General features: G+C 37.4%; 1 protein-coding gene across 3 annotated transcripts in view; it reads left to right on the top strand.

Moving 5' to 3' along the window:
- The window catches only part of CENPN (centromere protein N), a 20,419-nt gene extending 9,320 nt beyond the window's left edge, over nt 1-11,099 (top strand). For 2 of the 3 annotated variants that reach the window (XM_015587721.2, XM_025045388.1), the window contains exons 6-11: nt 4,201-4,377; nt 5,888-5,989; nt 7,238-7,301; nt 7,811-7,923; nt 10,115-10,241; nt 10,483-10,565. In XM_015587721.2, the coding sequence (XP_015443207.1) occupies nt 4,201-4,377; nt 5,888-5,989; nt 7,238-7,301; nt 7,811-7,923; nt 10,115-10,241; nt 10,483-10,565 (666 nt within the window). Of the gene's footprint in view, nt 1-4,200; nt 4,378-5,887; nt 5,990-7,237; nt 7,302-7,810; nt 7,924-10,114; nt 10,242-10,482 lie in introns of all 3 variants that reach the window. The other variant, XM_006909705.3, reaches the window with a different exon arrangement.
- The last annotated feature ends 1,357 nt before the right edge of the window (nt 11,100-12,456 follow it).

Raw genomic sequence — 12,456 nt, 5'->3', positions numbered from 1 at the left:
GCCTCCCACGAGGTTCTGCACTCAGCTCTCCTCCAATGAGGTTAAGCTACCGGAATTTTCTTCGGAGAAAGAAAGGATAGAGTAATTTATAATTTCTTTCAGAAGCTAATGTATTGTCCCAACACCATTTGTTGACTAATTCAGCTTTTTCCCCTGGTTTATCATCATCGGATTCTTCAGATTCATTCATACCTTTACAGCCTATTTTCTACCCTTGATTTGCTTCTCATGCTCCAAGATCCACTGCCTGCCTCTCATGTGTCATTGCCTGTGCTCTACACTCCAGCCAAATTGAACTAATCCTTGAGTTCTTGAACTTGCCATAGGCTGTTTCCTCTCTTTGGAACAACTTATACAACGTAGCCTTTGCACAGTTCATTCCTCCCTATCCCTCTGACCTCCACTTAAATGGTGCTCCCTCGGAGAGTGCTTCCCTGAGCTCTGAACTGGTTATTCCCTGTCACCGTATTCTTCCCATTTTCTAGCTTAACTGTCAGTTTTCCCGTAGGCTCCCAGAAGGCAGAACTCTGACCATCCTGCTCCCTACCGACACAGGCAGGGGCTCAACAAAGGCTGGGAAATAAATGAATTGAGCACATTATGTGCAAACTCCCCTATTCCTTTCATCACTGTCGTTTTGCAAAATATTTTAATAACCATTGGGGCAAGCCCACTGGCCCCCTACCCCCAATTACTCTTCTTTATCAAAAATGTCCTGACTATTCTCCAAGATGAACTTTAGAATCATTTAATCAGATTTATAAACAAAACAAAATCTTCAGAATTTTGAATGGGAGTACATTTAATTTATAAATTCATTCAAGGATAATTGTGAGCCAAGAGAAGGTGTCTCCTTTTTTTATCCTTTTATGAATAAGCACTTTTTTCTACCTTATTCTTAAGTTATTTTTTATGTTATTTGAAAAATAGTCTTATCATGAAATTATAAACTTCAGAGATGAAAGGAGAGTCCCATCTGAACTGTGGGTGTGGCACATACAGCTGCTTTTTTTTTTTTAAGCAAAGCCTCATTGGCCAGCTCTCCATAAATGTGGATTATGCTCTGGACCCTTCTAGAACCAGCCTTTTTATGAAGTTAAACATGACTGGCTAACTCGTTTTGAGAAGCACTCTTGGCAGCATTCTCACACTATTTCATCCAAAAACAAGAAACCTAGAGAGCTGTGTTTCTGCTCCAGTTCAGAATTTATCTGCATCCATCTCAGTGCGCCCTTTCCCCACCTGATGCCTTTTTCAGGCACCAGGAACTTCTGTTCTCTGAACCCCATCCCTCCCTGCCCCTACCATTCATGGAGAAAAGAGTCTGAAATGCTAGTGTATTTCCTCCTCCTTTCATTCTCATGTACTTCAGTTGTTACATTTCTTCTCTTTTTATCACTGCCCAGTTCCAAAAGCTTTTGCCTCCTGAATGAATGTCAGGCAGACCAGCAGGGGAGGCTAAGGGAGTAAAGGAGTTTTTTTACGGGTCATATCTGTCCTGTTTGAAAGGCCAGCTAGAGACTGATGTGCTGTGTACACTATAGGTTTTAGATGATGAGGATGAACAAGTAAAGCTCCTGTGTCTTCTCTGTCACTTGTTCTCCTACCCTGAGCTGGCAGACATGTCCCAAGGACTCCCAGCTCATCTTCACTTTCTTCCTCATAACTTAACAACCAGATAAGCCCACTTTCCCAAAGGCTCATGGTGATGTCATGCCAAGTAGAATCCTCTGGTGCTTAGGAGTGAAGAGGACTCACCTGCTGCTCTAGGACAGGCATTTTACCCTTTTTTGTGCCAAGGACCCCTTCGGCCATTAGTAAAATTTATGGACCATTTCTTGGAAGAGTGTTTTTAAATGCTATAAAATAAAATAAAATACATAGACTTATAAGGGAAACTGGTTATAATAATATATAGTTATTAAGGTATTAAAATACTAAATCATGATATAGTAATGCATGTGCTGCTTCATTAAGACAAATAATCTCACGGTAGGTCTAAAAACAACTAGTTTCAAAGTAATGGGTGTAAATGATATTTCTGAGGCATCTGTAAAAATTGTAATGTGCTAAAAAAATAATTGGGGGATTTCTATGTACAGCACAGTAACAGATCCTAAAATTCTACTATTTCATTGCTTACCTTCACAATTGAAGGAGACGCTAAAGTTCAGTTAGAAATTAGTACAAATAAAGATGTAATTTTTATACCAAATTCGTAGATGCCCTGAATTCTAACCATGGACTTCAGGGTAAGAACTCCTGCCCTCAAATCAATTAGATATAGAAGTTAGTGTGGGGAAGTGCACTAAATGAGTGATGGATAGAGCCTGTGGTTCAGGAATCTGGTCCAGAGGCTGAGAGAGAGAAAGAGACAGAGACAAAGAGAGGATTGCAGGCACCTCTTACCAGGTAATACTATTCAAAATAAAAGTTCTTGAAAAACTTACAAAGAAGAGACAAACTAAAAATGTTTCCATTGTAAAAAGGTAGCATATTTATTCTTTTTTATTCCTGTATATCATGTAATAGAATAATGATAGACTGTTAAATATGTTAATAGTTAAATATGTGGAGATTCTATGTGTTGTAAGCATCATTTGATTCTTACATTAAACTTTTTTCTAATATGTTCATTAGCTTGTAGGTGGTAGCCAGTTACTGACAGTTTAGAGAGTGGGATTCATCACCTAGTTAAGCTTGAGCATTATTAATCTGAGCTATCGTCTATGAAAAATGCATTATCCTAGCTGTTATAGGATGATATCTAATGAGATAGTTTCTTCAGAAAATAATAAAGGTCTGTATTTGGGCCCCGCTTCTTCAGGTATCTTCCTTACTATAAGAATGTGAGCTGTAACACCTGAAAGCCAGCTGGGCCAGGATTATACCGACTCTGTGGACATCCTTTACTCTTAGCCCATTGGTTTAACCTTTTTTGGATTGTAGACACTTACAGAAATTTTGATGAGTGATACAGCACCACTCTCCAGAAAAGTATACACTTAGACACGTACATCCAACTGTGGACCCAATTTAGGGAGGTCACAGACCTTTAAGCCCCTCCATGAGCACTCAAAGTATCCTCATTCTGGGCTAGAGGGACTACCTGAATATGCTGACTGCTACCAATTTTCTCCCTCTAATAAAAATGTGCCCTCCATATATTGTTTTTAATCTTGATTTTATAGGCATTTTCTGCTTTGGTAATGTGACACAAAGAGACTATTCAGAATAAGACCCTGTCTTCTTCCATTCAAGGCAGTAGAGGTCCCTGAGCCCTGTTGGGGCCATAACACTGTGCTGCTCACTTGGGGGAAGGTCTGATAGCTCTGTGCCCTCAATACCCAAGACTTGAGAGTGTTGTTTGTCCGATGCACCAAGGGAAAAGGAGCCAAATAAAGAGTGGGCAGAGTCAGAGTAACTGCTTTCTTTGCTAATGACTGTAGCCATGTTACGATCTGCATTTCCTGGAATAAAATACAAGAGGGAAGAAATAATGAGACATGGGCCAGCCAGCTACACTTGTCTCAAGTGTCCCCTTTCCAGGGTCTGAGCACCAAGGGGAAGCTGAATCACAGGAGGGTTAATAATCTAGGAGTTGGCTACTGAATTTCAGACCAAGCAATTTTATTTAAAAGTTTAGAAAGGTCTATATTTTATCCATTAAGTGGAAAGCAAGTAGAATTTTCTATATTCTTAGCATGTAACTTTCCTTTAGAGTAATTTTTAGCATCTGGACTAAATGCATAAAAGCATTAGGATACATGTATTTTTAGGCCCATTACTACATAGAAATATTACTATTAAATTTTATAGTGCATGCTAGGTCTGTGCTCCATGGTAAAAAGGCTTCATCATAAAACATTTCATTTGTAAGGCTGCCTTCATAAACTCTTCCAGGTGGAGGAACACAGCTTTTCAGGCTAAGCCCAAGAAATTATTGAAAAACTTTTATGTAAAACTCTGATTGGAGGTTTAAATTTTTTTTTCTTCCGAAAGACTCTGCAAAGCATATATGTGTCTTTACAAACAACCACAAAATATTTTCGCGAAGATTCCCAAAACATTGTAATGAAAAGTTGGAGAAAATACAAGACGGTGTGCAAGATAACAGTGATATCCTTCACCGCTAAAAAGCATGTGTTGTTGGTGCCATGAGATTTTAATTAGGAAACTTAAATATTTTTTTTTAATAAGGTGACGGTCACCTTCAGGGATGCTGAGGAGAATGCAGTATGGATTCGAATTGCCTGGGGAACACAGTATAGAAAGCCAAACCAGTACAAACCTATTTACGCGGTGTATTATTCCCAGACTCCATATGCCTTCATTTCTTCCTCTCGGCTGAGGAGCAATATACCCCTTCTAGGTCAGGTATGGAACCAATTACTATTGCTATAATAATTTATTATCATCTCAGAGATCTGTGTAGATTTAAGCTGCTTAATACATACTGTATATACAATGCAACGTGTAATTCTTGATTTCCTAAAATAAGGAGCAGAAAGTGTTGTTCTTCTCCAAATGGGGAAGTGGCATAAGTGTGGTTGGGAGCTTTTCATTGTCTTTTAATCTAGAGGTAATGCATGCTTAATGTGAAAATTCAACCAACACAGAAGTCTAAAGATAGAGTCTTTTAAAACTTCAGATACTTTTTCCCAATCTCATTCACCCGAAATAACTATTGTTAACAGTTATGTTTTTTCTTTTCAGAAGATGTTTTATTACAAAAACTAGGGTAGTTCATAGCTCCTGGCTTTTTTTACTAACATTGCCATGTGGTTACATATGTTATTACTCACTACTTTTTCATGACTGCATAATTTGCTTATCAGTGAACATGATTTTCATTTGTAACCATTTTCCCCACATTCTGTACTCCAGAAGACTGCTTTAACATAGGAAGAGCCTGCTTCTCTTTATGGTTGTGACTTCCCAGCATCTTTCCCCAGAATAAGCCACCCCCAAATTTGCCTGGTGACTACTGCTGCTTTTACTGTATATTAATCTTCACAACTGCAATGACACCTCACTTGGTGCCAGAGCTACCACTTTAGCTGGTTGTATGTGAACAGCTCCACCTTCCTGGCTGTCATCTCTAGTACTAGTGGAGCATGCACTGCAGGGTTGTGCATTCAAAAGCTGTAAGATCCCAGCAGGTGGACTTGCTTATTATTTAAATTTCTTGGCTGTTCACTGAAATGACAGAAAGATTTCTACTGCGGCTGGCTTCTACTTCCCTTTAAAACTTAACTCTGCTTCTTTTCATTTGGGATCGCTTCTTCTCTTTATATAACGGTCATCCACTTACAGCCAGATGAGTCCACCCTGCCACAGCAAAAGTTAATGTTCATTTCCATTCTGTGTCTTAAGGCAAACTTATCTCTACCCTCTAGTTCCAGGTAAATATTGTATTAATCCTGATTCAGTCTTATAACTGGTTTCTCCAGATAATGGGAAGCTTTTATAAATTGCACTTAATATGTACTTTTTTCATCAATATTTGTCCTAAAGCATACATATTTGCATTTTTGTTTGGCAGTATCTTAGTAGTATTAGATTACTGGTATTCTAAAATGGCAGCAGTTGAGTATTCATTGTTTTTTTCCTAAGTCTGAACTTTATTATAATTCATAACTTTAAACAGGATCACATTTCTAAAAATGGTACAAAATACTTTGCATTTATGAGAATTTTAATGCCATTAGCCATTTTTTTGTTGTTTTTTTAAGATGAGTAACAGGTCATGAGATTACATTTTTCTGGACTTATTTTCACTCTTAAGTGGAAACTGTTCACAGCTCCTATATTGTACTGTGACAACTATTAAAAATACAGAGATGAACATAGTAATCCTAATAGTCTTGCTAATTTTCACTCCAAGGCACTGACAGTTGCTAGCAAACACCATCGGATTATGAAAATGGACCTCAGAAGCCAATATCTGGACTCTCTTAAGACTATTGTTTTTAAACAGTATAATCAGGTAAGCCAATCAATGACTCTTTAAAGTTAAGTCCCCCATTTTCTCTTTCACACATGACCTAAAAGCCACTGAGCAATTGGGAAAGTCCACCTCCAACAAAAAAAGATCACTTCAGGTATTATTGAAGTAAATAAAGCTTGTGGTTAATATGAAAGGAAACAAAATAATTCCTCACTATCATCTTTTTATAATTTTATTGTGTTTTATATTCTTCATTGGTCATTGGAGTCTATGTGATATATCCCAGTTTCCAGATGAGCTATTCCAATTAGAGTTTTTCTTTAGAATAACTTAGCACTGTTTTTACATCTAATTATATTATTCTGTTATGCAAGAGAGAAGTAGAATTAATTTTTTGTCCCATCAGTCAACCAGGTGATAAAGGGTTAGAAGTAAAGGAGAAAGCATTGGTTTATTAAGTCCCACAACTTATTTGTTAAAATTATTTAAATGCATTGTTTCCCTTTAATGATAAGAACAGATCTAGCCTTACTCACAGGATCAGGGTTATTTTTTCCTCTGCATGGCATCTGTGTGCTCATATGTTCAGATTCCTGTAGGTGGACTATTAATGCTCTGTGTATATCCTTGAGCCCTTAGATATATTATACTTATGTATTTTCATTTGTTCTAAGTAGAAAGAAGTGATGGTTCTCTGCAAGCCTATCTTTAAGAAAAAAAAATCTAACATTAAGAAGTTAGATAATGATTTTCTCCCATAGCAGCCCCCACCCCTCCCCACCATCCTTCCATAAAATTGATATCAACTGTTCTGCTATGACAGTTGTATTCCTAGGAAAATTCACATTGTCAAATAATTATAAAAAACTGGCTTCAGTGGGGGAAGGTAAGAGAATGGGCTTGAGAGGTTCAGACTTTGAGTAGGAAAGTTATTTTTCAAAACAATCTCAGTGAGTGTTTTAGGATTATAAAGACAGCTATAAAGATGAAACATCACATTGCAAACAGTGCTTTTGATTCCTCTAGCTTTTGCACTCACCAACTATATTTCCAGATATGATGACAAAGTAGAGCTCCTCACATAAAACAGCCATGTTGCTGGCCCTAGCAGTCTCTGAATATTGTGTCCTGAAATGCTCAACTCAGCCTAGATATAGCCACAAACCTCTTTTTGTTGGAAAAAATAAAGATAAAATTTGACATACTTTTATGTACGAAAACCAATTAGTAGCTGTACTTCAAGGTGTTAAAATTAGGAAAACATTCACTTTTCCTTTTCCTTCCTAGACCTTTGAAACTCACAACTCTACTGCATCTCTACAAGAAGGAAGACTTGGACTAGATATAAATGGTATGTGTGTTCTAAGATAAAAACTGAAATTTGAAAGTACATTTTAAAAATGAAAATTTTCCTATCTCTTAGCAATGATTTGACATAAAATGAAATGCTACAGCCATTATGAACTAAACATTTTTACGACTTTCCAATGGCACAGGAACTGCTGTGTATTTCATGTTAAGTAAAGAAAGCAGAATAGAAAATTTTGCATATTTTATAATCCCAGTTTAAATATAATCTTTTTATTCACTGAAAAAATGGCTAGACATAATATATTAAAATGTTAACAGTGCTTATTTAACAGTGCTGTGTGATAGAATTATGGGTGGTTTTTATTTTTTTATTAGCCTATACTTTCCAACTTTCCAACTTTTCTATAATAAATTACAATCAAGAGAAGAAAAAGTAAACATTATCTTTAAATTATGCAAATAAGTTGAAAAGTTAGGAATGAAAAGAGGATACTTTAAGGATGAAATATATTTCTAACAGCTGTTTCATTTGAAATCTTTCATCAATAGTGGATCCAAGGATCATTCATGAAAACAGGGTAGAAAAAGATAGAGTCCAAAGAGTGACTCAAGAAATTTTCGGAGACTATGCTCAACCAAGACTAGAATTTGCACAATACAAGGTAGGACGTTCCTGTAAACTAACTACAGTTTTCAATGTTTTTTTTTTTTTTTTTAAAAAGAACAAAAACTTCAAGTGGAAACCGGTTCTAAGAAACTGTTTCTTATTCACTTGTCACTTTAATTTTGTATATATATGAGTTAAAATAGACTTATTATACTTAGTAAGTTCCTCTGTTAGTAAAGAAGACCTTTGGAAATTCTGAATTTGCTTTTTCATTTCATTTTTCATATTAATTCAGTTATGTATAACTGGCTGTGATCTGTATTTTTGAGGGGGAAAAAATGTAGGCTATACCTTTCTAGCCCATCTACACCTAAAACAATACTTGCAGTATAGTCGGTGCTCATAAATACTTATTGAATAAGAGTGAATAAATAAATCATTAATAGCCTAGTTGCATCACATGGAGAAAAACCAGTAGCCTAGTCAGAACTGTAAACCTAGCTCATTACAGAAGTGTGCCACTTCCCACCAGGAAGACCAGGTGGAGGGCAAGCCCATGGCCACCATGAGAAGAATTCAACGTTCATATCATGACCTCCCAACCTAATACTCATGCTCATATTCACAACACCCTCCTTCCCCTAAACCTTCCAATAAAATTTTTCTGCTTAATACTCTCTACAGCTACAGGCCACACTTTAAATCTGCCATCAATTGGCTCACTCAGGCCCAATACCTATTTGGTTTGATATTTTTTTGTGGGAAAAGCTGACTGATACCTTTCAAGTTTAATTTCCTGAATGGCAGGTTTTAATGCAGTTCCTTTAAACAGCTCATACTGTGAGACAGTGGTTCTCAAAGGGTGGCCCCTGGACCAGCAGTATCAGCATCATCTGGGAATGGGTTAAGAAATACAGATTCTTGGCTCTGCCCTGGCCCTACTGAGTCAGGAATTCTGGAGGTAGGACCTGGCCATGTGGTTTTAGAAGCCCTCCAGCTCAGCAGTCCCCAGCCTTTTTAGCACCAGGGACTGGTGCTCCTATGAGAATCTAAGGCCTGATGATCTGAGATGGAGCTGAGGCAGTGATGCTAGTGCTGGGGAGTGGCAGCAAATACAGATGAAGCTTTGCTTGCTTCCCCCGACCCACCCCAGCTGCTCACCTCCTGCTGTGCGGCCCGATTCCTAACAGGCCACAGACTGACACCTGTCTACGGCCCTGGGGGTTGGGGACCCCTGCTCTAGCTGATTCCGTACACTAAAGTTAGATAACCCCTGATGGAGAATACATAAGATTTTATCAACAAAACTTCCCTTTACACACATCTTAAAATGGCTCTGTCAGTCGAGTTGTACATGGATTCATACCTGCTACTAATTTTTCCCTACCTTTTCTGTTTTGAAAAAATGTCAGACCTTCAGAAAACTAACAAGAATATTACAGTGAATATTCATTTCCCCTTTGCTTCAGTTTCCCAATTATTAACATTTTACCACAATTGCTTTTTTTCTTTTTCTTTCTTTATTCTGAACTATTTGAGTTAGTTGCAGACATCACTCACCCTGTACATACTTTAGCATACAGCCTCTAAATGTGAAGGATCACTTTAAGTAAAAAAAAATTAAACTCTAAGAGCCAAGTAGCATGATATTAAGAAATCATTATTAATTTTTTATGTGTAGTAATGTTATGGAGGTGAAAAAGAGTCCTTTTTAGGTCTCTTTTAGATACATACTTAAATATTTACAGATGGAACACTATGGTATCCTGGATTTGCTTCAGAATAATCCAGTGGGGGTGGGCAATAGGGAACGGGAGGTAGGGTAATAAATGAAAAAAGTCTGGCCTCCAGTTGTGCTCCTTACTTATGAATGTCTTTGAAATCTTCTATACTCAGAAGTAAAAAAGAAATCGTGGTAGTGATTCAAAAGACATGACATTATTGTATTGAAATGACAGATTACAAAAGATAGTGCTAATTTTCCCTTAAGAATGCAAAAAAGAGCACCTGAGGATGGAACTGACATTCAAGGTCTCCTGTGTGTCAGGCACTGTGCATGCCTGGTATTTGGCGTGTGCTATCATTTGATATGCTAGTTGCCCTCTACATTTGCAATTAGCAAATTAAATGGTCCCCAACCCCATTGATCCCTATCTTGCTTGATGACAGAAATTAATGAAATGTGTAATTTCATTATATTTTGCCATTCCAATCAATATATTCAAGTCATTTATATTTGTTGACAGCTTGAAACAAAATTCAAAAGTGACTTAAATAGGGGCATCTTGGCTGAAAGAGAAGAACCCCTCCGGTGCCTAGTAAAGTTCTCTAGTCCGCATCTTCTGGAAGCGTTAAAATCCTTAGCACCAGCTGGTAAGTAGTCAATTTATTTTACAAGCCAGAAGAATTAACAACATACTACATTCAATCTTCTCTTTGCTAATTACCTCTGAGCTTTCTCATGGCTAGCCTGCTATCCCATCCTGCCCTATATTGCATATTCTGCTTCTGCACTTAATGCGGCCCATGATCCACACTCTGATCTTGCCCATTTTTAAATTCATTCAAATCTTTGCCCTGTGATTATTTTCATTTTTTTTTTTTTTAATTCCAGGTATTGCAGATGCACCACTTTCTCCATTGCTCACTTGCATACCCAGCAAAGGAATGAATTATTTTAAAATTAAAGATAAATAAGATGTATGTTGTTTTGGAAGCATAGCATCTCCTTGACTATGTTGCATACCCATTTCAATTAATGGCTTGCTAGATAACTTCTGTCTAAAAACTTGTATTTTAGAAAGTAATCCTTGATACTGACAATTTAGAAATGTTCAATATAATTGTTGGGAATAATTCTTTCCTCTTCCACTGTGTGCTCCCTCTCCCCCATATCTTGCAAAGCATAGCAGTTGTGGGCCTTTAGGATGTGACAGGATATCCTTTTTCTCATTCCTGTCTCTCCTCGATCCTGGAACCTTGGATCACAGAAAAAAGCACCAAGAAACTACACCTCACTCAACTTTCTAGGAGAATCATGAAGTTGGTCCATTCAGAGGGTAGAGTTGGATCCACTGAGTTACTATTGCAAGAGGCAGCATATCATATGATTCAGTTATATAAAATAATAGTTTTGTTGTAAATGTGATACTTTTATAATCTATTTTATCATACGTATGGCATTCAAACTGACCAATATACCAATATGTGAATAAAGATATTTAAAAACTAGTACATTAGTTACTTTTGATGAAAACCAAAAAGAGGCTTAATGTACAGATTTATAAATATAATCAGGAAAAAAGAGTTAAAGTATATTTTATAATGTAATGGTATTTTCTATAGATTATAGGTATCTTATGTGAAAAATATGTTTTTAGATTTAATTAGCAATGGCAGAGACACTGACACTCTAGTTATCTCAGAGTGAGGCTCTGAGTCTGCAGAGGCTTAACAATGCTAATTTCCCTGTAGATTATAGTCATGGTTTAAAGCATCTATTCCTGTGTGCACACATGTGGCAGGCACTTCTGCTTGGTGCCTGAATGCCTGCATTAGGTCTGCACAGAAGGCCTGCATGTTCCTGGGTTGGTTCTCATGGACTCATAGCCCTTCCTGGTACTTGGCAGGGATGTACAAATGGAGCCTGAACAAGACGCTAATCGTCTATAGTGGAATTACTTGAGGCTGCAATCCAGGGCCCTCCCAGACAGAAGCTCCTGCTTTAGAAAATGAGAATACATGGAGCTTTTATCTATAATGTGCTTGATGGTCCAGAGACACATTCAGTATTCAAATGGAATAGATGGAGCAGTAAATGTAGATCCAAGGACCTCTACAGCCAAAGGAATTTACTGCCTAATGTAAAATTAGGTAAAGGACTTGCTTCAGAATAATCCAATGGGATGTTCTATTTTTTTCTAATTAAGAATTTACCTAATTTTATATTAGGTAAGTTCTCCAAAACTGAATAATAGCTAACATTTATTGAACACTTACTATGTGGCAGGCACTGTGCTAAGTATTTTATATGCATTATTTTCATAACAATCCTATAAGGCAGGCAGCATTATTAGTCTTATTCTACTTAAGTGAATACCAGAGCTTAGGCTAGTAAGTGGCTGAGCCCACAATAACCACAACAGTCGGACTCCAGAGAGTGCACTCTTAGACACAATGCCAAAAGAAAAAATAGCCATGGATGCTATCCCACACATAGATGTAGAGGGGAGGGGTGGCTCACAGTACTTTTTAAATCAGAATTAGTTCCTGTGATGGGCAGCATCTTACCCCCCTGCTCAAAGATGTGCACATCCTAATCCCTGGAATCTGTAAATATGTTACGTTACAAGCAAAGGGACTTTGCAGATGGGGAGAGTCCCTGAATAGACCCAATGTAATCAGGACGGTCCTCAAAAGTGGATGAGGAAGAGAGCACAGGGAGAGGTGACTACTGAAGAAATCAGTGGTGTGAGAAGACTCAACTCACCATTACTGACTTTGAAAGGCTAGAAAAGGCAAGTAAACAGATTCTTCAGCCCTGCCGACACCTTGACATCAGCCTAGTAGACTCATTTCAGACTTCTGA

Source organism: Pteropus alecto, unplaced genomic scaffold (assembly GCF_000325575.1).
Source record: "Pteropus alecto unplaced genomic scaffold, ASM32557v1 scaffold42, whole genome shotgun sequence".
NCBI classification, from domain to species: Eukaryota; Metazoa; Chordata; class Mammalia; order Chiroptera; family Pteropodidae; genus Pteropus; species Pteropus alecto.
Note: the sequence above shows the minus strand (reverse complement) of the source record. Positions and strands in the feature narration are given on the sequence as shown.